We start from the raw sequence: 27,007 nt of genomic DNA, 5'->3' as shown, positions 1-27,007 counted from the left end.
TTGAGGTCTGATTCAATTCTTGAGAGCAAATGCAGAATAGCTAACTATTACATATAGAGGTGTGAGAGATGACAGGAAGAGGACAGGAACATCGGCAGTGAAAGAAGACGAAAGCCAGACCAAGTATTCATTCTCTCCTCCCACCCCTTTTTGTGTCTATATGGAATGAGAGAGAAATGTGAGCTTCCTATTAGAGGGAAAGGGTGGGGAGACAGAGGTAGGGAGGGAGAGTTAGAAAGAGGTGGACGAGCTCACGATATAAAGAGATGAGAGGAGAGAGGAAAGGAAGACAGGAAACAGATGGGTAGAGGCTGGGTGGATAGACAGAGGCAGAAAGCATCATGACAGGATTGAGGTGTGTCGGCTTGTGTTAGTTTTTAGCATCAGGAGAAGCGAGGAGGAACAGCACTTTCCCACTCCGACACACACATGCACACACACACATGCACACACACTGTGTCCACAAACATTAGCACACACATCTCTAAGCACAGACACAGTTTGGGTCTCTGTCCCCACATCAAGACCGGCAGCATGTGTTTCAGAGTGGACTAGAGGCAGAGGGACGCAGCATGAAGGTGAGACAACTGTTTATGTAGATGTTATGTGTATGAATGTATGTGGAATGTTAATTACCAAGTCTGTCTGTCTGTCTGTCTGTCTGTCTGTCTGTCTGTCTGTCTGTCTGTCTGTCTGTCTGTCTGTCTGTCTGTCTGTCTGTCTGTCTGTCTGTCTGTCTGTCTGTCTGTCTGTCTGTCTGTCTGTCTGTCTGTCTGTCTGTCTGTCTGTCTGTCTATCTATCTATCTATCTATCTATCTATCTATCTATCTATCTATCTATCTATCTATCTATCTATCTATCTATCTATCTATCTATCTATCTATCTATGTATCTATCTATCTATTTATCTATCTATCTATCTATCTATCTATCTATCTATCTATCTATCTATCTATCTATCTATCTATCTATCTATCTATCTATCTATCTATCTATCTATCTATCTATCTATCTATCTATCTATCTATCTATCTATCTATCTATCTATCTATCTATCATCTATCTATCTACCTACCTAACTAACCTACCTACCTACTTGCCTACCTACCTGCCTACCATCTGCTCTGTTGAACTATGGAGCAGATGACACAGTGATATTCTTTGGGGAAGTGTCAGGTGTTCAGACTGTACTTGTTTGCAAGTACTTCACACTCAAGTGGCTTTTTAACTACGATTGTGTGTGTGTCCGTGTGTGTGTGTGTGTGTGTGTGTGTGTGTGTGTGTGTGTGTGTGTGTGTGTGTGTGTGTGTGTGTGTGTGCTCTTGTGTGAGAGCCCATGAATGAATGCAGTGATGCACGCTTGAGTAAACCTAGAGGAAGAGGCTGATATTCTCTGTTATACACCTGAGAAACACTGAACACTGATGAAAATGTACAAGATGAAGCCGGCAATCCTGTCTGGATGTAGCTTCACAGCTGCTTTGATGTGTTTGACATCCTTGCTTTTTGTTGACTGTGTTATTTGGCAGTAACATGATGTAATCACAGACGTCAAACAGTTTTACTGCATCGTAATCCAGTTCAAGATCCTTTTGAACAAGTCTGAATCAGCATCTATGTCAATGTTTTCTTGTACCAATATTTTCCTCTCCTTCGTCTCCTTCTCTGATTCATTTGTGTCAGTTTCGGTCTCTATCCAACTCCTTGTCTTGTCCCATTGTGTCATGGATAGACTGAGCAATGCCTGGAAAGTGAGCTACCAAGCAAAAAAGGGCAGGTTATGCTTGACTTTATCGCAAATTGTCTATCTGGGCAGGAGGGAGGGGGTAGGATTAGAGTGATGGTGATGGAGAGTATCAGGCAGGAGTAGCACTGTGAAGAGAGATAGGAGGAAAGAAATTTATGAGGAGAAAAAGTGGCTTTGGTCACTCTGCTCCAAGACAGCATCAATATGCTGGGTACACAGATGCTCCCACATCGGTGCACAAGCACATTTCTGCTCTACTACACACATACAGCCCAAAACACCTGGTATCTATGGCAACCAAACTGCAGTCTGTTCCAGGATTATCAAAACCAGTAGGACACAAGCAGTCAGTGCTTTTACTGTGTGTGATACTTCTTCAAAGACGGGTCATTCTGGCCAGACTTCACTTCTTCAAGTGGCTGGTTTACTTTGGAGGTTAGAGTTTATATTAGCTGAAGTTCAAATTAAATCACACCGAATGTTCAGACTGTTGTATTCCACTTACATGAGTAACAATAAGCAGAAGCCCCAGTGAACAAAATGTACCGTCATGATTGATGGTGCTTGGAGCAAATTGTGTGTCTATCTGTAACCATTAAAGCAATTAAAATTCAGGGATGCAACGTGATTTCACTTCTCCAAAAAATATTTCTAGTTCAAAACTCAAACATCCAGCATGAAATAGCTCAATTTAGATGGGTAAAACTTAATCTGCTTTAAACATTTCATGTTACTTTAACATAAAATGTTTAATTTTTTAACTTAATTTAATTTAATAAATTAAATAAAAAAATATTCAGTTACTTTAAAATAAAATATTTAAATATACTTTCAATCTTTTATTACTTTAAAATATTCAGTTGTTACTTTAACATAAAATGTTTAGTGCAGATTGTGTACAATCTTGTAGAGTGTTTGTTATATAGTATTGTTTATGTTTTTGCAGTTAATTGTACGTATCAATCTTTCACTTAATCACATCAAAAGACATTTCAAACTGCTTTTACAGACAGAGAAACCCACAGAACCCTCCAGAGCAAGCGTAAACGACAGCAGTGGGGAAAGACTCCCACATTGAGAAAGAAACTCCGGGCAGCACCCAGACTCTGGAGGGCCGTCGTCCACCTTGATTGGTTGGGTGGCAAAGAAATACAATGGGGATACGGACAGGGCAAGAAAAAGAAAGAGACAGAGAGAGAAACAGAGTGGTAGATAGGCCAAATAGAGTAAATGAATCACAGAGATTAATTTAAAGGTTTATTTCTAGTCTATTACAGACTATTTGAGGAGTGTGCTTATTTGTTATAGGCGTACTTGTGAATGTATGATTATATAGCATGTTTTAATATATATTAATCTGCCAAGTGGAATGATTCTTAAATAATGTATTCTGATCCTCACATCTGAATACCCACTGTATTGAATGAGTGCTATCTAGTAGTGTGTTTCATACCTCGACCAACTGAGCACCCCTCAGACAATACATTCTGTAGAAGCGTAAAAACTGAAACAACCAGAAGTGAGTTACATAAAAGTTTATTTAATATCAGGATATCTGCCAATCTTTATTAATCATATACGTGTTTTAAATGTAATTAATTAAAGAAAACTTATTTTAGTATGACAACCAGTGAGTTGCTGGATCATTTATTACATGAAAATGATTGAGGTTTATGAATGACATCAGTAGTTCGTGGATTACAAGAACTTAGCAGAGAATGTACAGTTTCATTTCACAAAGTATGATGAATGGATGGACTGTAATTACATCGAAGGAGAGGAGAGGGAGATTTTTATTTTTTTAATCACTGCTTATCAGGGATTTACCCTTCATACCTGCTCTCATTTAAACAACTTAATTAATCATTTCTTACCGATTACTTCATGCACATTTTTATAAATTTGTGTTGCTACCCATTAATTTCATGACTTTGAGACAGGGATGGTGCTAATTAAATTTCTCTACACCAATAATACATCAGTGTAATTGTAGAGTTTTATGGCTGTTGCCTGTTTGACGGATGATGTTATTGTGAAACCCGCTGTGTACATTTTTCACAGCTGTGAACCCGGTACCTATTCACAGTGTGTGATGTGTGTTTGTCCTTGGTATTCAGAGTGTGCAGTGGGAATCGTGACTCTGAAAGTTTGACAGCAGAAGAGGAAGAGCTCAGCTTCCATGGCTGCAGCAGCTTCATTCTGCATCAGATGGCATCACACTGCTGCATACATCACCTGTTACCAAGGCCATGTTCAGATCTGGAGATTCTAGTCAACTCTGCCCTGAATACATCACAATAAGCCGATCTTTCCAAGGATAAAGTATCAGTGGCATTCTATTGATGGAATGCCACTGACACTTTTATATGTAATAAAGGACTTCTGTATTAGTTGTGGGGGAAGTAACTTAGTTTTGTGAGTTACAGAGTTTATATAATTATTATAAACTTTTTTAAATGCTTTTTAATTTCTTAATTATTTGGCCTTCTGGTGAATCTGGTACATTACACATTAGATAATTTCTTTATCTGTGTGAAACACTGGGTCCATATGTTCCAGCTGTGCACTAATGATCAGTTCACGCAGTATGAATGTCTGTCTCACATCAGCGGAATAAAGGAAAGATTTTCAGCACATAAAGAAGCACATTTCAACACGAGTAGGGCTTAACCAAAGTTTATTTTTCCAGCGTTTGTTCGCCACTCAAATTGGTTTCAAGACTTGCCCTTGGAGAGCTAAAAAGATAAATAGATAAATAAATAAATAAATAAATACTCACCTTGTCTTCATCTCTTAGGGCCAGAATAATTTTACGTGAATAAAATTAAACCAGTTTCTAGTAGGCAATCCAGGATGGGATGCTTGATCACAGACAATGTGAAGGGCTAAGGTTTTTCTTTTTTATATGAATGAAGAAAAGCCTTGAGTCAGTGATTTTTAAGTTCGCTCTCCATCCTGTTGTTAACTCTGCTACTACATCTCTGTGTGCTCGTCATTACTGTGAGCATCAGCATCCTGGCAGCCTCCATGAGGGCAGGAGGGGATAGAAAGCTGAGGATAGAAAGATGACAAACTTTTGGATACCAGAAACACACACACAACTCTGTTGTAATAGAGGATAGGCTGGTTTCATTAGCAAGATACACAAGGACTTCAGTAAAATGTGTTTGCTAAAATGCCAATATGTTAATCTTCTAGCAAATATGTTAATCTAGTAGCAAATATTTGCTACAGTATGTTAATCTTGTAGAAAATATTATCAACCATGATTGATAATAGAACCTTTGTGAATATGAGTGTAAAGAATGAATGAGAGGCTTGTTAAATCCTGAGGGTTCACCTGCTTCATTAAACATGATCTTGGTACTATAAAATCTGTACACAGCTAAAAGTTTTAACCTCAACCCATTAGCTAGAGCTAAGTTTCCACAATGTTTCCCACAAACAGCTGAAAAAACTTTATCCTTTATTTCACGATCACTTAATGACACATAAACAAAGGGTTTATAAAATGATAGCTACACAGTAGTCGCAGCTGGTGGCCATTTTTCTAGGTGTGGCTGTACCATATCCAATTTCAGCACACATCCCAATATGATTGAGTGCAAGTTCCTATTTCAAACATTCATCAGATTGCAGTGATGTCCATGTGTTCTTCACAGAATCTTTCCCTCAGACCGAGGTGCTATCTTGTCTTAGTAAATATGTTACAACAGTCCCAATCTGGCTTCAATCACCCTGATGCCCTGTAGTGATCAGGAACCACTGACATACAGAGAGATACCGATTAGACGCTCACATCAGGAGCAGTTAATGCAACGTGGGTCCTTGTTACAACTCTAGCCAAAAAAAACTGAGTGGCTTAAGTGTATATTTGTGTCGTTGTTGCTGGGGTTATGTGTCTTGAGAAAGTCATGAGGAAAGTTATGTTGAAAAGTTGTTGATCAGCTTTTATTTAAGCTGCAGTGCAGAGATTGTTCCACAGCCCTTTGAGGGGAACATTTCATCTCTATGTCCCAAAGGTGATAACTCTATTCAACTGACAAACCAGGCTTTCACCCAGACTCTATACAAATCACACACATATTTCTTGTTCAGAATAAATGCAGACTTTCTTCTACAGACAATTTTTCTCAATACCGATTGTCATCTTTCATGCATGTTGTTCCTGAGTTTTCTGTATGTGGCATACAGCATACGTGGCAGCCAGTATTAGCAGTGGGTGTTTAGCAGCCTAGTGACAGGACCCAGACAGGTGTAATGAGCTGACTACTGTATATCATGCCTGTTCAAAAGCCCTCTCATGTTAAATCCAACGTATTTCTTCATTGCAGGACTGATTAAATCCTTTTTGCTTCCATTCTGTTAGCAATAAAATGTCTGCTGTTCCTATATCAAAGACTAATGTTGACTTGTTTCAATTCAGGTAGAATATTTGTGTCACATGCCTGAAGTGAGACAACTTAAAGATGCAACTCAAAGTACTCTATAATACTTTTAACTATTTAAGGTAATATAATTAAATGGAAAGCTGCAAATTAAAACAAGAGGATTGTGATATAGAGTTTCTCCTCTCACTCAGCCACTTTTAACACAAGGAGGTCAAATATTAAGGAGCCATTCAGGGTCACTTTTCCAATAAACTGTCTACAAATCATTGTTATTATTGCTATTATTTTCGTCTTGACATTTTGTAGCTGCTACAAAGATGTGTGGAAATGCTGAATCACATCCATTGCTCTCAAGAAATATAGATAACCCATCAATTTAAAATGAAGGACTGCAATGATATTTAGGTGATTTAAGGACTGATAGTTGATCATATTATTTCTATTTTTGATGTAATTGTCTTCTCCTACTTTGACTCTCTCATCTTGATATCCTATTTCTCTCCCTTCATACACACACACACACACACACACACACACACACACACACACACACACACACACACACACACACACACACACACACACACACACACACTCCTACTGCACTGTACAATTTTATATCCTTCTTTGCAGGTTGGCGTCAAGGCTGGCGGTGGCGTCTGTCTTCAGAGGCAGACGCTGACCTTCCTGTGTTGTCTGTAAGGCAGAAACAGAATGCACTGCCTCACCTGAAAAGCCCTTAATAAAAAACAGGTGTCTGTCTGTCTGTGACATTTGAATGCAGACGTTGAGCTTTACATAGAAAGAATTAAATTTTCCTTTCTACAGCTGATTTTTTTTCTCCATATGATGTTCTAAAAAACATCCAGATGAGAGCTCACCTGTATTAGGTAATGTGATTTCTGATGTCATCATCAATATTAGATAAATTGTGAGACATACAAGAAATTAAAGCTGTAAATAGTACATCACTGACATTCTAAATTATTCACGCTTTGTGAAATCACAAACCATGAATCTGAAGCAATTGTGTTGGAACACACATCCAGTCAGAGGCAGCACATCCATGCTCATGAGATCACAAACAGTTCTGCTCTGGTGAGAAAAGTGCATCCGTCAACGCTGGAAGCACTTCAAATATTACTCTCTGGGCCAAATTAACTGTCAGACAAGACATATCCTGGAGCTACGTCACTGGCACTGCAGTTATAAATTACAGATTTCTTTGCAACTGAGTCTTAATCAAAAGCAACACACATAAGGTTCCCAGCTACTGTATCCCAGTCTCACTTGAAAACATGAGATACCTGGTAATGGATTGTTTTATTAGATATTTTAATGATCCAGTGGCCCAACAGCCTTTAGTGCCTCTGAGCCCGAATGGGAATTGGAGAGCAGCTCCAGGGAAGAAGGATGTAGGTAGAGAGGTGGAACAAACAGACTCAGTTGAATGGAATTGATTGGTTTGTTTTTTTCTTTATGTAGCTTTGTAGGTGAATGACTGTTGGAGTCAATCTGGGAGAGATTAGGCCTGCTGGGACCCTCTAGTTCCATCTCACTTCACCAGATTGAGTAGAAAAATGATGAATGGCTTTGTCTTCATTCTCTACCGAAGAAGAGAGTTGAAATTGAAAATTTGAATACACAGTACACCAGAGAAATTCCATTTGGAGCTTAATTTACAGTCACTGTCATCCATACATAGCCACAAAAAACAATTCTTCATTGATAACATTTTAAAATAACATGAAAGGTAATCATCTTGAATGATTAGACATAAACTAAAACCATATTGATTCTTGTGATGCTGTTCTTATAGCAGGAGGATATTAAAGCCTCTCATTTGTCTCTCGAGATCATTTTCTCATTCACATATACAGGTCATCGTAATGGACAATGTTCCTGCTCAATTGATTCAATCTCAAGATGATGTATACTAAATGTGGAAAGAAAGAGGCTTGTTTTAGGTTAGGCAGGATGTCTGTAAGAGGCATAAAAAAGAAGTATGGAAAAACATTTTCATGCATTTACTATGGCACTATAGGTCCCTAAAGTATGCTAGAAAGTCTGTCAAACAGGAATCCTTTCATAATCCTTATCCATAATAAATATAAAATAGACTTATTTATTTTCAGGCTTGTTATGTAGAAAGCCATCTGGACCCTTAATGCTCCATGGTGTTGTTAAATCAGTTTAAAGGATTGAAAAGCATCAGAAATCCGTGACAGTGTGTAATTAAAAGAAAGCAAGCAGAGCAATAATAAAAGCAGACCAAAAGAAAATCTTTAATTAACCAGAATGGTACTCAGTAGAGCACATGCTGTACCTCCATCCAGGCTGAACAATTCTTATTACCTCTAATAAAGTAATGAATGGGTGAACCTAGCACAACAGATGCATATGAGACAGGAGGACATCACTGGATTGCTGTGTTTGAACATGGTATAAATCATATGTCATCATATATAGTATATAGACATATATGGACTTGTTTTATTGTTGAGTTTGTGTGTCTTCCCCTCTTTCCTTTGCCAATTTGCTCTAAGCCACTCCCTTTGCATCACGCCTGTAACCTTATTCTGTCTGGCTTTCTTGTGACTTCCTGGAGTTTTGCCTACTTCTTGTGGATTGTATTTGCTTCCTTGGAATAAGTTCAAGTTTCTCAGTTTACTTTTGGGCCATAACTAGTCTGCTTCTGTTGTTTCCAGCTCATCCTTGTCCTCAAGTGTCCTGCTTTATCAGTAATTATAATTATTTATCAGTAATTATAACTCTTATCATTATTGTTATGATTCAAATTCAATTAGTATGCATGCAACTTTTTACTACTTTCTCCTTGAAGGACCAAATTTTTTTATTCATTTCTGAAGGTGGTGGAAGAGGATATGTATAGTAATGGATGGTTTCTGGCAATGACCTCGAAACATTAGGAGAAAAAAAAAAGGCTGTTTGTTGGCTTGAGTCAAGAGGTAAAGAAAAAGAAAAAGTAAAGTCTGAACTGACACTACAACAAGTTTAACTGTCATAAAATACGAGCTGCATCAGAAATTACCATGAGGTAATTGTGACACTGGTTGGAAAGTGTTTTTTTTTCTGTAAGTCACTGCTGCATGCAGCCTCTTATTGAAGAAAAAAAAGCCCATTTGTTAAATTTCTGCGAAATTTCTTGCTCAGATTATGCAAACTGAATTTAATAAATTACATCCTTAATTTCTATTTTGTAATTCTAGCAGACTCCTAAATCCAACCAATAAAAGTGGAAATAAGATCCTATTTTAATGTCAGACATGATAATAGTTTACCTGAAGCTAACTGACATTATTATAGCTTTTAGCAGCAAATACAACTTCATCACTTTACATTCAAAATAGATTGAGACAATATTGATTAAATCTTCATTTAAAACAAATATTCAAAGGCTGTCCTAAAAATTTTGTTCTTGCTCTGCAGTAGAAATTTCAACTGCAACTATATAAAACTAAAGAAAATAATCACACCAATACAAATGAACTAGAATTACAGAAACAAATGATGTGTCCAGCAGCACAGACTCAGGCTGAGCAAATGTAATGAAGCAAAATGTTGCTGAGAGGTTTTTTGATATAGTATTAGAGCGTCATACAGCACCTGCCACTCTTCTTGTCAACAAAACATTTCATGGAATTACACTGGAGACATTGTTATGTATACAAATAAGTTATATATGGCTTACATTGCGTTGTTTAAAGGCTTCATGGGGTTTCAAGTAACAGCTCCTACTCCACTGTCATCAACACAAAAGATCCACAAATGCACAAGATTTGACTGAGCTGTCAAACAGACCGATAGTGGAAAATCTTCAAAGACACAAACGTCTGGGCTTCCAGCCACTGCAGACCAAGTGCCAAGAATCTGGTCATCCATTTCTTTCTTTTATTTGACCAGTGGCGTCAAGATGAGATGGGACTTTTTCAAGTTAAGCAGAAATGGAAAGAGGGCCATCAGCCAAACGGCTACTGCGCTGATTCGAATTCAAGTCAATTTGTTTGTTAATTTTGAAGACATTTACCCATCCGCCAGATGATTTTCATAAAAAACTGATCAAATTTGCGTGACATTGATCTCACTAGAAACCTCATGACCTGCTCAACAGAGAAGCTTCATAAATGAAGCTCTAGCTGTCACTGAAGACAATCCCTACCATCAGGAAGTGGCATCCTTATGGAGCTGCTGCACTTGTGCTTGAGTAAGCACAGATCTGTTTGACTGCTCATCCGCTGGCTTAGCGGCTGGAGCCCTGGTTTCACTCAGGAGACCCGAATAGACAGTGACATGAAGGAAAAGCTCACTTGTTTGTGTCTCTGGGGACTTGGCTCAGAGGTGATAGACTGTGACAGGATAAATGGAGGAGCATGCTGTCATTTCTTAAAGAGAATCCAGTCAATAATCGTTCATCTCAGGCTTTCTCTACAGTATTTTTTAGATGGAAATGCAAATGACTACATCATACAGTGACAATCTGAGTGTTGTTACATGAGAAGCTAGATGCGGAGCAGGCGACAGTCAGTTCTGCATCTGAAAACAAATTCCATGGCATCTGCGATCCACATGAAAGATTCAGTGTTTCTCACTGTCAACTGCTCACGCCATGTTTTACAACTTCATCTTTTTGACACAAGCTTTCAAAAAGCTGTTTAGAAGTGTGGCCACAATGCGTTTAGGTAAGAAAATACCGTGCATGTCTTCAGCAGAGAACATCCCAGTTGCATTTTCTGTCACGCACCAATGTCCTTGCACTAACAAAATCCATTTCTGCTGCCACGCTGTCAGACTGAGTTGCTTTTTATCTCCGTCACAAGTCTTTCAGTGGCAGAAATGACCATGTCGTATCTCATCTGTTACTCAAGCTCTCAGTTTAAACATATTTGATTTCAACTTTAATCATCATCCAGGGTTCAGTCTTTTTTCTAAAACCTTAATTTGACACGTACAATGAGATCAGATCAGGTTCATAGAAAGAATGTGAGGTGTCGGTTATGGGTGCCTGAAGGAAAACAAGTGAAGCTAATGCACTGGCTGAAAACAAGAAGTAACAAATGGAGGTTAAATACATTACTTCCTAACAGTTGGCAGCATATTTTACTAAATTATGTAACTTGCATTAGAGGAGCAGCATCTTAACACAGTTCAGCCTCGTCTTAAGATACAGCAGGCCTGTCTGGTCTTTTGACTACAGATGAGATTAAATCTCTTAGTGACATTATTGAAATTTAAAATTTAAGACATATTAAATGAGTACTTTGATATTTAGGATCATTTTTTTGTCATTGTCCATTGATTTTGTCAAATTTGACAATAGTCTGCTTCATTGTTTCCCTTTGGTTCCAGCATATATGCTAAACTAAGCTAAGCTACGCTTAGCTACGCTAAAAAAAGCTACGCAGCTGCTGGGTAGGAAAAAGTAAAAACATCCACATACTCACCTTTTTGCTCTAAACAGGACATGCATAAATCTACAAGTATATTTTGGTCTATTTTAGAGGATGAATAAACTACAGGAACAAATGACAACAGACCACAAAGACGTGGTTTATTTTGGTGATTCCTGGAATAATGAGGATAAAATGAATACGTGAAGAAGACTGAGCAGAAAGAGTCAGAAATACCCACAGGAGACAGGACACAGGCATGACACCGGTAGTAAACACGGTCTAACAGCTTATACCACTGAGTCAAAGGGGGAGGGGGGCATTATTGGAAATGAACTGCTTTCCCAGCATTTTGTACACACACACACACACACACACACACACACACACACACACACACACACACACACACACGCGCGCGCGCGCACACACGTGGGGTTGGAACAATAGGAATTCGTGTTCTTTTCTACCTCTTGTCATCTTGTTAATAAGTGTGGAAACACTTACTGTGTGTGTGTGTGTGTGTGTGTGTGTGTGTGTGTGTGTGTGTGTGTGTGTGTGTGTGTGTGTGTGTGTGTGTGTGTGTGTGTGTGTGTGTGTGTGTGTGTGTGTGTGTGTGTGTGTGTGTATACCAGTGCATTCTGTTTCAGGTTTGTGTGATTAGTTGTCATCAGGTTTCTTGCAGCTGTGCTTTGGGAACCATCTGCTTGGGCCTGCAGGATGAAAAAAACGGATCAACATATCAACATGTGTTTCTTCTCTCAGGTAGCTTGTGATGTGCTCATCATAAATGCTATTAAACCGTGAGATGATATGACAAAGAGAAGAAAACGCTGGCACATCCAAAGTCCACAGAGAGTGTTGATCTGCATTTAGAGGAGGTGGCTGGCTCATATTCAGGCATTATGATGGAGTTTCAGTGGGGAACAATATCAGCAGTGTACACACTAACGAAATAAAAATCTTAACTTAGAAATATAATTGTTTTGTTCCATTTAAAGGGACAAAGCCATCTAACCAGGCAAGCCTCTTTCTGACTCCTCGAGATACTAAACATGTCATTTATTAACAAGCTGAAACGATTCTAGTCTAATTATGATTCCCCACATTCTTAATTCTTCACAATCTGTGCAACGCAAACCTACGCTTAGACTCTAAATTTCTGTCAATTTTGGGATCAGATGCTTTTCTCAGGCGTCGTCAGTGTCTCCGTCCAACACAGCAGCAGAAACCGGAACCGTCTCCTCCTCTTCCTTCATTATCGCTATCCTCACCACAAATATCTGCATTCATGAACATAAAATGATTCCACGAGTGTCTGTGATAGCAAAATTCCAGACAGCCTAACCTTGCCACCAGGCTTGTAACCAGTCGGAGAACATCTCCAAAGTTCAATAAGGCAAATTAGACTATGATACTGCTCAGAATACATCCACACTTCTGCTACGATGTTCAAGTAGAAGCCTTATTCCTTATTCCTTATTCTTTATTCTCACCACGCTGTGACGGAGAGGGAGCTCCAAAGATGATAATTGGGCCCTTGACACTTTTCTGTGGCTGTGCTTGCATGAGAAACTTATTCTGCTGTCTCAGCACGAACATGTACGAACTTCTTACATGTGTGTCAGAAGCAATGTTATTTTTGTCACATATTCACAAATCGTCAGCTCTGTAGTATTTCTGATGTTGTTCTGGTTTGTTATAGCACGCTATGGTGACAGAGCAGCCCATTTTCAGCTCTCAGGCGAAGGAGATAGTTTTCCTTCTCATTTTAAGATGAGCAAGAAAGTACTGAATAAGACAGAAACTAAAGATTTGCCTATACGCCCTCTCTGACCCGGCCTTCATGTTTTTCTGAGTGTGCAGATAAATGAAAGACGAGCAGAGAGCGTCAGCCGACTGTGTGAGTGTGAGACTGGCTCTGTGCCATCCACCGTGTTCCGTCTTTTTTAAGATTGCGCCCAGGGAGCTTTTCAAAAGAGCTGTCTAGCAATCTCACTCAATCATAGTATTTATAATTCTGTTTTTTGCAAGTCACTTAAGGTTTTGCTTCTGGAAATTTTCTTAAACAGCCACAGTGTCACGTGGAGGCATGAAGACATGAAAGCGACAGAAAGGTTTTTAGGAGTGACGTGGGAAATTTGTTTGAAGGTATTATTTGTCTGTGTGTTCAGTTTGACATGAGGCAGATTTGTTGTCAAATTAGAAAGTATATCGATCCCAAACTGTGCTCCAGTATCAGGTAACAGTATCCCTATACTGACCTCTTCATACATGACAAACCCCCCCCATATAGCACATACACATCTGACCACATGTGAATGCAGCATCAGGGAATATGAGAAGTCTAAAGAAAGACCTTCCTCCATACTTGCTGTTTTTGTTGTTGCAGTAATTCCGGTATAGAGCTCAGCAGATGAGTGACAGCTTGAATTTCACCTCCATTTATCCTGCGACTGCTTGCTGAGTTAGCTTTTGTTCAGCGCCTGGGGTCGTTCTGCAGCAGATTTGCAGAGTTAGAGTTTAATGCCTTTTTTTTTTCTCATTACCTGCATATTTTGGAACGACATAGAGCCAGTCGCCCTGAGGTCTGCAGGTCGTTCCTCCAGTCTCTAATGAGAGTGAACAGGTTGGTTTGGGCAGACAGCATCTACACAATGGAAATTAGTAGAATGTTCTACCCATCAGCAATACCAGGAGACAGCAAAGTCTATTCCCATGTCAGACATCAGCTCAGACAGCTGGCTGGGTGAACAGTGCAAAGCCAAATATCTCTGACAGCATCTCTATGGTCCACAGGGGACCCTCCATTGATTGGCTGCTAGATTCAGTTAATTCCCCCATGGAACACTATGACAATGAATGTGTTTAGCTACAGTGAGCATCATAAAATAATCAAAGCTTTGCCTGGCAGAGGTGGATGATGAATGACATAAGATTTGTCTTTGAGAATAAGGCCTGTCGCTGATGTGCCAATGACCCGATGCTTTTTCAAGGTAATTGGATTTTGGCTTTTCTGTCAGACTGCAAAAGCATCATGATGTATTTATTGTTTTATCAATTGATGGGGTATTTTCCAGTGACTGAGTAAAATCACGGGATCGTTAAAAAAATGCATGAAGATGCCAATGAGGATGTGTTATGTTTACATAAATATAGATCTGGATTGATTTTTGTGTGGACTACAGCAGATGGACTCAAACGCGTTGGGAAACAACTAACATCTGTGAGGTGGTCTCATTCGTAGCCCCACTGCTGTCAGACACTCTTTTTCATCTGGCCGACATGGCATCGTTTGGAATCTATCCAGACACCCATTGTTAATGCATAAAAATAAGCCAAACATTATCTCTATGTGGTTTGTTTCTTTTGGTTACTGTGTTTTCTCTATATTCTCCTCCTTTCTTCCTTACTTTCCTCTCATCATCCCTAACTCATGTTCTTTATATGTTAACCTGATCTTGCAAAGTCCTAAACCTTTTACATGTTTGTGTTAATACCCTTATATATCATATCATGTCCTGCTGAGCTACACATTAAATCAGCCAGAGCAGCAAGCTAATGGAAGCCAAGGTTGGGACACTTTGGCCTTTTTACATGCCAAAGAATAGAGACCTTGGAAATCAATGTAGTTCTCATTCTCCCTCTTGCAGTCTCAGCAGAAATGCATCGTGATCTTTGCCTTGGTGTGCTGCTTTGCTGTGCTGGTGGCACTGATTTTCTCAGCCGTTGACATCTGGGGTGAAGATGAAGACGGGATCACGGAGGAGAACTGCAGCAAGAACTGCAGGTGAGAACAGCCAAGCCTTGTTTTGTGAGCAATTCCTGGAACTTTTGACACTTATCTCATACTACCAGATATCTACGGCTCAGTGCCAGGCAACAAAGCAAACCCAGCTTGTGTCATGCTGCATTAAATCAGGGCTAAGAAACTGGAGCACGAACCCTGGTGTCGATACTAACACATATCCTGAGTCAAACTTGTCTTTTAACAGAAAGACTGGTAGAATTTATTTAATTTCTAAGAACATGAATTCCCAGACAAAACATCTTAAAAACACTGCTGTATGTCTTGGTGTCTGATTAGGAGTCATTTCTTCCAGCACAGCAGTGCTCGGTCTTTCTGCTCCTCTTCTCTTGGACTCTTACCATCCAGTTTATCTTCCACCTACCTCTATTATGTGTTTGTGTACATCTAATATTTTCCTCCTCTTTTCCAAATCAGCTTTTAACAGCCTTTCAGTTAACACTCTTGTCTAGCCCTGCAGCACATCTAAAGCTTCGGGTCAGACTGAAGGATAAATGGAATGATGAAGAGAGGGATAATTGTTATTGAGGGTGAACCATATGGAGAGAGAAGAATAAGAATGATTAGATCCTGGAACAAATGTCAGATGAATAGCTTCATCAGCTGCTCTTGACTTGCTGTCTGTAATTACATAAGACTTCAGGTATCCAAACAGTTTTCAGAAACATCTGCTTTTATTTTGTTTTTACATGAATCCACTGTTATTCATCATATTCAACCTTATTGATGATGTTCCTCTGTGACACATATTTTATATGGTGTATTGCCAAAAGGAAGTGGCAGTGTAACAGTGGCGTGTATAATCAGGTGCATTATCATTCTGTAATGTTAACACTTTTAGAACTACCCAGTAATTAACTCACAGATGAAATCTGCATGAGATGTTATTAATTTCCTTTAATTATTAAAAATAACTCAAACTTCACAAGCCAGACACTATTTTTAAAAGGGTCCATGACAGAGATAAACAAAGTTAAACAAAGGAAACCAGAATTTAAGAACAGAATATGAGGATTAATACAGGTAACCCTTGTAGGGGACTACAGAACATCTCTGGTGAATGGAGACATAGGGTCAGGGTTAAGGAACACAGCTATCCCAGTGTGGAAAAATGCCAAACATACATACAGTGTAGGCATAGATGTACAGACAAGCAGGGGAGATGATAAGGTGTGTATTATGACTGAATATTTTCAGTATATATATATATATATATATATATATATATATATATATATATATATATATATATATATATATATATATATATACACACACTGCATATATACTGTATATACACACACACACACACACACACACACAAACACACACACACACACACACACACATATATATATGTACATATTTTAGAGGAGTCTGGCAGTGTTCAGTCTGCTGGTTTTTATTTTTATTGCTATTTCCCATCTGGCTGTTGTAAGAAGTTCAAACAGGCTTTGACAAATATTGTCCGAAGTCAGAAGTAGGAGTTCAAAGTCCTGGTGCAGTCCTTCGTTTGGTACAGGGAAACCATGGAAGTCAGGTGAGTGACCTGAACAGGAGTCAGCAGGTCCTCCCCAAGGAACAAGAGTTTGCCAGGTCACCACCAACAGGCAATCCTTTGGTCACCTGATCTGCTAAAGGAGAGCCAGTAACAGATGTTACATAATTAGATCACCGAAACAAATGACTTGTCTGGGTTGAGCCTGACATGTAGGGTGAGGAGCTCAGACCATTTGGAGGGATCTCAGAGGTATCCAGGCATATCTACCTGGAGGTGGAGGTTGGACCGACACTTCCAACTGGTAAATCCTCTCTGGGGGAGATATTGAGATTATCCTAGTTAGTCTGCAGCTTCTAAAAGTGAACTTGGAAAGGTTGGAAAGGGAAACTGGATTCTGAAGAAATCAAATAACACTCTAAAGTCAGGCAAAGCCAATTTAAAGTAAAAGTAACTTGGCATTGGTTTCTCTGACACACAGCACAGTGTCAACCTCTAGAGAGTTTTGCTGGTCTGGACACAATGAGCTTGTGGCACACTGTTCAGATAATGGATTGATAGCTGCAAATGTTTGCAAAGCCTTTATTGTCTCCCTTTTGAATTTGAGAGAACAGGCTGCCAGCATGACAGCACAACAGTGTAACAGTGTACAGTATATCATGCATATCTCTTTCAGATGAACAACAAGCAGGGAGCAGAACAGCAGCTCCTGTGTTACCCACATTAATTCCCTCACTACTGCACACCCAGAGATCAGGGGAGGGTGGATGATTTATGTCACTGCCCTCAACTGAATTCTAGCATGATCCCAGGCTCTTACTGTCATATATGCTACAATATAAAGTATGTAAAAGGCATCACAACATACAAACTGTAATATTTTTTTCATTTTGACAGGTTTATACAATAGAGCATATTATGGAATAAAGCATATTGAGTAACAGGGTGCCAAATAAATCTCAATGATCCAGTTGCTGTCAATTTGCCACAGTGTAAGGATGGAAATCCGTTATCACAACTACTATGAGGTACTCTTTTTCTCTCTCTGAGTCTCATGCATGTATTGGCTACTGACCTGAATCATGCCCATGATTCTGCAGATGGGTTTTAATGGAGGAAGTCTAGCAGTGAACATCATTGACTGCATAAATCAATGTATCCCTTTCAGGCAAAGCAACAGCCGTTCTACCTCCTCCACTGATGATACCAAAGCCTTCCCAGCCAGTTTAAGCTATTCAGAATCACCAGTCATCGTGCCTCACAGCCATTAGAGCTAACCAAGAGTGTTTTAGAAGAACATAAGATGCCATCCTCATCTTGTTTTCCATCCATCCTTGTTTTTCTCATTGTGGAGTGTTTACTATAGCTGTCCTAGTTTTTGATGTCTTTTCAGGACAAAGCAGACTGCTGCGTGATGCAAATTTTAATCTCCTCTGTAATTTCATCACATCTGAATATTTTGGTTTCATTGTGTCTTTTTGAGTTCCTCTTCTGATTTCACTCTCTCTGTCCACTAAAATTTAACATTCAGCAACATATCAGCTAACTTAGAATGCGATCCTACCAGACTGTCCTTCTCTAAATGTCAAATTGTGGCAGACCCTGTGCTCTGTAGCACATAATAATAATAATAATAATAATAATAATAATAATAATAATAATAATAATAATAATAATAATAATAATAATAATAATAATAATAATAATAATAATAATAATAATAATAATAATAATAATAGAAACAGGGGGACACTGCACGTCATTGCAGTGTCTGCGTTATCCAAAAATAAAAAAGCACAAAAGTTACCTGTCTTTTCATGTTGGTGCTCTCATATTGTTATATTTCCATGCTTTACTTGTTGAGCGAAGAGCCTTTCAAGCATTTCTCAAAAATGATACACAAATATGGTTCTAATATCTTCTTGGACAGCAGTTTAGCCATGGATATAATAAGCACATTAGATGCAACATAATTCTCTTGTAAAGTGTTCACCCTCACCAAACACCCTCTATCCTTTATATTTCTTTCTTATTATCCTGATAGCAGAAATCAATGCTGAAGCAGGATACAGAGACAATGTGTAAGCGCTGGAGCATGGTAATAGCTGGGCTCTGTGCAGTGGCAGATCCAGGGCTGCCACTACTAATTCAATCTGCTGTCTCTGGTAGTAATGCCCCTGTTGTATTCGCAAATCTTGGAGGGGTAAAATGAAAAATTGAGATACATTAGGGAGCACTGAGACTCATGGATTGCCTGATGGCCTGAAAACACACCGTGACAGAAAGTATAGAAGCTTTTACCATCATTGCAAGTAAAAGAAATATGAATGCTTTGCCCATAATTACATTTCAGTTTGGTTAGGTGTTTATGGTAAAAAGAAAAGCACCTGAAAGCACTGAATGCAAAGCAATTTACTGAAAGTGACACACAATAACTACCTCATTATGTGAAACTATGAAATGCTTGTGGCTGCAGCTGCAGTATATGACTTCAGTTGCAGATGATCTCATTAAAATGCACCATGTGCTGTAATAGCGTAGAGAGTAATGTACTAGAAAACAAGCATACAGGTAAAATGTGTTGCTTCTTGCTGACTCTGTGTAATCAAATCTGCTTTGCTGACATATCAGTACATCAACCTTCGATTATTTCAGGTCCCTGCCAGAGGCAGCCTGTGTACGCTCTAATGATGCTTGATGGAAGCTACGTGCTCGAGAAATCTTAATAACACTCATTAAACTAACGATCTAGAGAAAGACAAAGAAGGATGCTGTTCAAGCGTCAATGTCTTCCACATTTTCTATTTTCATGTCTCTATGGCTCCATGGCTTTTGCCTGATTTAAAAAAAAAAAAAAAAATTTTATTCCATGTTCTCTCGTTATTTTCCACAGAGCAATGCTTGTGGAGAACATCCCAGAAGACGTCTCCTTCTTAGACAATGGTACATTCCATGTCCCACTTTCAGTGGGACTGTCAAACTTGTTGGACCGCGCTACCCGGGTGGTAGAGATAGTTTCCCCACTGTGGCTCCTCAACTCCTCTGAGTATGAATCCAGCTTCCAGCCTGCTGCCAGACAGGTAAAACCACAGTAATCCAACCTCACAGAAGTAGAGTCATTCATTTAATTTACTTGTTTGTACTATACAAAAAAAAACTCTTCCATTAATCTGAGTACTGGCTCAGAACAAAATATCCCTAGTAGCATAGAATATTTCATTCACAATAGTAATATATGAGCACAAAATACATGGTTTCCAATGTAATAGCAGAGGTCTCGTGATGTGTTTCCACTAGGGCAGAGTTCTGCTGTCCAGGCTACAAGATCTGAAAGCTAAAGAAATCCACCTGAGGATCTCCAGTGGAGAGAGTGACTGCAGCGAGCTCAACACCCTCGCCAAACACAGTCAGTGTTCCTTACTTTTTGTCCTTACCTTTTTTTTAAACAAGCTGTAGCTTAGCTCTTTATTATTTATTCTGTCAATTGATCACTGTATCTGTCCCATTTTTAGATGCTGAGGTTCACTATGTGAATATGACGGCGCTGACCAAAGGCCACCTCCTCTCCTCCTTCTGGGTAGTTGACAGGAGGCATTTCTACATCGGCAGTGCCAGCATGGACTGGAGATCCCTGGCCACCGTATGCAAGATGCACAACACATCACAACACAGAGAAATATACAAACTTCCTTCCACATATCTATGCATGCACATGCATAGTCAACCAAACAACACAGGCTTTGGCAGAGATGCTTCGGAAAATTTAGCATCTACTTCGCCTTTCCTAACATACAATTAAGTGCATCCTGCCCTGAATTCTGTAAAATTAAGTGCATAATTATTCATTTTAATTAATATATTCACATTTTTGTCATTGGTTGGCCAAATATGCTTCATGGTAAAAAATGGATATAATGCTGAATTTTGGTCTGTAATTAGAGTTAATTTGAAGATTATTAGTTTTGAGGTTTTATCAGATAAGATTGTATTCTATTTTAATTAATAATGCTCATGTGGACACGGCTGGGAGAGAAATAATGTGCACTGTAAAAAAAAAAAAAGAAGATAGAGACAAGAAAAGAAGAGTCACTTTGAAATGAAAATGCTGCAGTGAATCAATAGAAAATTCTGCAGAGAAGAAACCTCTGTAATATCTTTTCATTCTTTGCTGTTATGATGGTAGGCCAAAGCTGATTATGAACTGCTTGCACACATTTTGACTGGTCACAGCAGAAAAACAGGTGGACTTAAAAACAACAGCGATGACAGTATTTTTGTTAATGATACCAAAAGTAATGAGGATGTCTGTTTTATCTCAGAGATGATGACAAAAATGTTAACTGTTTTGTTGCTGATGCGGTCCTAACAGATTATATTTGTTTGACAGAGAAAGGAGCTGGGTGTGATAGTTTATAACTGCAGTTGTCTGGCTCTGGACCTCCACAGAGTGTTCAACCTCTACTGGGGTCTCCAGTACAAAGAATTCATCCCCTCCTTTTGGTCCAAACGCCTCTTTGCTCTTTACAACAGGGACAAACCTCTGGACCTCAGTCTAGATAATACAAAGGTTCAAGCCTATATCTCAGTAAGTTACAACTTCAGTATGGGTTTGTATTGTGTATTAGCTCTGGGGGATCTTAACAGTAACAATAATGATAATCTGCTTTGCCACAGGAAACAGTTATTTTAATAGAAGTGAATAGAAGTGATAATAGAAGTGAACTCCAATAGTCCTTTCATGTGTGTGGAATATGCCCTAAAAGGAAAAGGACAGGTGTCCATAATAAGGTTAATAGTGACTACTAAATGGATGTGAGACATTGTTAATGATTTATGTTTCTTTAGTGCAAGCCATGCTGACATATGCCAGAATGTCTGCATGTAAAACTGCATGTAAATCTTTTGTGCATGATGGCTCAGCATCAAAGCTGACAGAACCTGTAGTTTAGTCGTTCACTTGTTTCCTCATATAATAGAGACTGAACCCTTTACTTCATAGTGAAAAGTAAATGGTGATTTCAAACCCGTACGAATCATCATCATGTTGTCTCATCAGAGATGTGGTGTCATAACTTTTGTAGATTTGTTAGGATAAAGGGGTTGTGCTAGGGAAAAACAAATCTCACCTTTATTTTCAGAAATTCTAAATAGTCTATGTCCATCCCTCGTAGAATAAAGTACAAGACAAGCAAAACATACTTAAAAAACAAAAACAATGGAAGACAATGAAATACTGACCAGTAAATGAAGAACTGTGTTGTTTTTAACAGTGTTATTGATCATGAAGCTAGTTGTTTCTGCTGCTTTCCTCCTCCAATGACAGAGCTCCCCAGATGTTTTCATCCCCAAAGATCGTACCAATGATCTTGAAGCCATTTCCAGAGTCATTCAGGAGGCTCGCCATTTCATATATATCTCCATCATCGACTACCTGCCCCTGCTGAGCAGAAATGCTCAAAGGTTAGCAAAAAGCTGTTGGGATGGGTTTTTTTTTAAACAATTTGACACTTATATCATCTAAAGCTCGGATGTCTGGCGCTGACCGAAGTGATTAAAGTGTGTGTATACCCGCATATCCATCTGGCTTCATGCCCACAATTTTGTGTCTGTGCCAAGGTACTGGTCTCGTGTCGACAGTCTTATCCGAGAGGCTCTGATCCTGAGGAAGGTCCGGGTTCGTCTTCTGATAAGTTGCTGGGAAAAGACTGAGCCACTTACTTTCAACTTTGTCTGGTCCCTGAGGACTCTGTGCATGGAGCAGGCCAACTGTTCCCTGGAAGCTGTAAGTAACAATGGCACTATCACAGCTCTACTGACAAGTGTAATCTATTCTCACTACACCCCCCTGTGTGTGTGTGTGTGTGTGTGTGTGTGTGTGTGTGTGTGTGTGTGTGTGTGTGTGTGTGTGTGTGTGTGTGTGTGTGTGTGTGTGTGTGTGTGTGTGTGTGTGTGTGTGTGTGTGTGTGTGTGTGTGTGTGTGTGTGTGTGTGTGTGTGTGTGTGTGTGTGTGTGTGTGCAGAAGTTTTTCAACCCCAGGGTGCAGAGGGATGGCAGTGTCCAGGGTATAAACCACAACAGGTTTATGGTTACAGAGAGAGCCATTTATCTAGGTGAGGTCATCAGCTACTCTTTACTCTGTCCTACATGGTTCTGCTCATTCCACATAGATCTCATTTTTGAATGGCTTAAAACACCTATGCATTTTTGGTAACACTCTTACCTCTCTGCCAGGTTGACATGAGTAGATCGATACCACCCTTGTGTACTTTCCAGACAGGAGTTAGAGGCGGGAAAAAATTCCATCATCTTTGTTGATATAGGCTGGAGGCAGAGGGATACAGCTAACCTAAAATAATCATACATAACAAGTCATGTTTAAATGAAATTTCAGATTTGGGGGAATTACTTGGTGCAACTAATTCATGGAAATACATTTATCTGTCAAGTACATACAATATATGAGGAATATATCCACGGCTGTCTTTTACCTTATCTTTACTGTATTCTATATTCTGAATCATCTCAAATTGCTGTCCTTGGCAAGATATTTATCTGTGGCTTTCTCAAGCAAGAAACAAAATATTAATTGGGGACTTTTAAAGGTGCTGATATTCATATTTGTGCAGTTGGGAAAGAGCCAGGCTGGCTATTTCCTTTTGCTTCCACTCTTTATGCTGAGCTAAGCTAAGCTAACTGTTTCATGGTTCTTGTTCTGCACTTAACACACAGACATGAAAGTGTTATTGATCTTGCCTTTTTTTTTTAAATCAACTGTCTCAGAAGGAAAGCAAAGAATTTTCAAAGATCTGTCTTTACAGAGTTGATTGTTCCTGGAGTCACTATATTTATTTACTGTAACCTTAAAATTCTGCTAAGTTGGTCAGTTTGGTATGGTGCTTTATGTTACAAGAGGCTTCTAACATAAACCTGTGCTTACAAATTTGGTTCTCCTTCTGTGTCTTGACAGGTAACCTTGATTGGGTGGGGAATGAGTTCACCTTCAATGCTGGAGCAGGCCTGGTGATCAGTCATCCAGAGGGTCCCGAGGAGAGGAACTCTACGGTGGTGGAGCAGCTACGAGCTACGTTTGAGAGGGACTGGTTTTCGCGTTACACCCGTTCACTGCAGGCCAATAAGATCCCTCTCTGCAACAAGCAACAAATCACCAGGCCAGTGTCAATGAAAGCAAGTCACACAGATGATGGGCCAGCCCCTATCAGAAAGGACCAACGTGACAGCGGGCCTGCACCAATGAGAAACAGCCACAAAGACAGCGGTCAGTTGGGACTTAAACCAAGACAGCATGAAGACAGACCAAACAAAATCAGCTACCAAGATATGGCCAATGGACCGGTGCCAGTTCTTGACCAGGAGAGGGGACAAGTCAAAATGAGTTTCCTTGACAACAAACAGGTACAACTCAAAGTTAATCACCATGACTCTCTGATGGAAACACTGAGTCAATCAGCTGAAAGCAGCGGCAGCAGAGAGCTCTCCAACAGGTCCTTGTGAACACAAATAATAAGAGATTGCTGTTTGGAGATCTGTGCTCTTCCACTGATGACAGACTGAAATCACTGGGTCCTTGTAGTATTTTATTGTTGCCATTTTGAAGAAAACAAACTTTGAATATATAAGTAACACCTAGTGTGTCAGATTTGATCCTGTGTATGTACACACTCAGGAAAGAAAGCAAATTTCCAGGTGCGGTGTGACACTTTTGATTGATTTTTATTTAAAAGACTGAAACCGAAACAGAAAAAACAGATTAATATTGCAGCATCTTGTAATACCTTGATACTTATATAACCTTTCTTCTGTCCTTGTTGAGGTCTCTCAAGCCAGGAATGAGAAGAGCTCCAACTGACTGTCCAAATGAGTCTTCTTGAAGTGTTTGTGGCACTCATAATTTGCTACCCTTTAAAAGCGGGATTGACACCTGCGTGTTTATGCAGGAATAGGATGCTTTGTAGCATGTGTAGATGTTGAGGACTTCTTCAACTGAATTAATGTATTAATTACCTCTATATTCAAAATGTGTCTTTGAATGGAGGTCACAACTGAATTTGAGTATGTGCCTATTCTACTGAATCTATTTTATGACAATTTACTATGCCCAGAATTTTCAATCAATTGCCCCTACTTAAAAAGTGTAGCCTCTGTTCATTTAAACCCAAGCATTTCTCCCTGAAGGAACAGGGATATTGATCTGAAAGGGTCCCTATAGATGATCATTCCTACAGTACATACACATCAGAGAACGGCCATAAGTTGCAACAAAACATTGTTGCAACTTATTGAATACTAAAGAAGCAGTTACAAGACAGGACCAGAGGGTTTCTCCTGTCAACCAAATCAATACAATGAATTTTTAACAGAGCTCCACAGTTGTGGTCTCTGCAATTTAACCTCAAGGTTAAAGATAAGGTGCAATGATACAAACGTGACTGAAGCTTACCTCTACCATGTAGAGGCAGAGATAAAAATACAGGATTTTTAAAAAAGATAATTGAATCTACCTTTAAGTGAAAGCTTGCAGCAACTTTCATTTGTATTTAGGCAGATTGCATGGCAGGTTTTGACCTTTACACGCTCTTTGCTGTTGTTTGTAGCGACGCTTGTGATTGTAATTTAGAAACCTTTCTTGACTTCCAGGACCTTTCATCCAGGAAACAGGAAAATCTAAGCAGAGATATACATAATGATATGAAAGTCAACAAAACACAGGGTGATTTATGCCCAGGGGCAATCATTGTTTGGCATGAAAAATTACTGGATGTTTCCAGTCACCAAACAGAGAGGGTTTAGTGTGAAGCAGTAATTGCTGAAAAGAAACAGCCTCTGTGGTACAGTGATATATCACCATTTTTGGTGGACATCACCCAGTTTGCTTATTTAATATTTGTGCCTGCTTTATTTTATCCACAACAAAAACTCAGGTCTGTTTTCAGATGTTCTCAATGTGTACAGACGGGACGCTACACACGCTTAACAGCCGATGCCAGTGGACGTGCATCGGCTGAATCAAAATCATACTGCTTGAAAATTTTCAAAAGGGTAACTTCTGCCATCTAGAGGATGTCATGAGAAGTATTTTTTTTTCTTTTAAGCTTCTGTATGACATGATAATATTAAAACTTAACCTTGAACAAGAATGTGAAGAACAACTGATTTTATGCCCTTTCATAAAGAATTAGTATAAAGACTCAATGGCATGGGAGGATTTAAGATTTTCCTGCTAAAGTTGCAAGGTGCCTTGATTCCTTAGTATAAGGTCATCAGAGGGGAGTTAATTTCTTCTCTCCCACTGGATAAATCAGGACCAGGAAAGAATAATATGACAATATTTAAATACAAGGAGATGTGATGGAACACGTGACCCTGCAACAACTTTAGTCAGAACGTGTTTCAGGATTTTCAGGAAATTTATGGAAAAGAAATAATAGTAATTTTCCATAAATTTCTTAAAATATAGTAATGGAAATAGGTGAACGATAAAGTTTTAATCTTGAATATATTGTATTCATAATGTACTCCCTTTCTAACCAATGTGTTCTGATTTAACTACATGTAAAGTGACATCCCACCTTTTTCAAAATAGTAAAACTATTTTGATACTCAAAAAAGAAAGTTCTCCAATTAACAGGGACCAGAACAATCATTTTAATGGCATATTTTCAGTGGTGACTTATTCGAACAGTACACAAGTGCCAATTCCTGAAATGGTTTACAATCTGCTATATGTAAATGAATAAATCCAAGGAACATTTTCTGTCACTTATTGTACACTGATCATCTATCCAACCCTAGCTGTTGTAGATATGTTTAAGATAATTACACCTTAAAGGACTACACCTTACTGATAGACTTCCTTAAATGCGCAGAAAGCTTTAAAGCATTGCCTACTTTTTCTGTTGAATGTTTCCGGCATGACTGTGCTTGCATGCTCTGCCTTTATGACCTGTACACAATTACCTATGAGCGTTTATTGGAGAGTATGGTAATAATGAAAACTTAATACCTTTTAAAAATACAAAAGAAATGTATTTATTGAATATCCTTGCTACATTATATTAAATAATTTTACTCTAATAAAAAAAAAAAAGATTCACTTTTGGTGTGTTTACTATCAAAAATGATATTCTTATAATCTG

General features: G+C 38.9%; 1 protein-coding gene across 2 annotated transcripts; it reads left to right on the top strand.

The window, feature by feature from the left end:
* The first annotated feature begins 315 nt into the window (after positions 1-315).
* On the top strand, positions 316-26,911 carry LOC137603795 (inactive phospholipase D5-like). Of its 2 annotated transcripts, XM_068327561.1 has the most exons (11): positions 316-578; positions 15,201-15,337; positions 19,747-19,933; positions 20,151-20,259; positions 20,366-20,493; positions 21,241-21,438; positions 22,177-22,313; positions 22,470-22,635; positions 22,873-22,963; positions 23,821-24,266; positions 24,685-26,911. In XM_068327561.1, the coding sequence occupies exons 1-11, from the start codon at positions 573-575 to the stop codon at positions 24,718-24,720; spliced, it is 1,641 nt and encodes a 546-aa protein (XP_068183662.1). In that variant the 5' UTR covers positions 316-572; the 3' UTR covers positions 24,721-26,911. The 2 variants fall into 2 exon arrangements, with proteins under 2 accessions (XP_068183662.1, XP_068183661.1); XM_068327560.1 differs by lacking the exon at positions 24,685-26,911 and having other exon boundaries at positions 23,821-24,656.
* Positions 26,912-27,007: the final 96 nt, after the last annotated feature.

This window comes from Antennarius striatus, chromosome 11, assembly GCF_040054535.1.
Source record: "Antennarius striatus isolate MH-2024 chromosome 11, ASM4005453v1, whole genome shotgun sequence".
Classification (NCBI taxonomy): Eukaryota; Metazoa; Chordata; class Actinopteri; order Lophiiformes; family Antennariidae; genus Antennarius; species Antennarius striatus.
The sequence above is the reverse complement of the archived record's forward strand: the minus strand, read 5'-3'. Positions and strand labels throughout refer to the sequence as shown.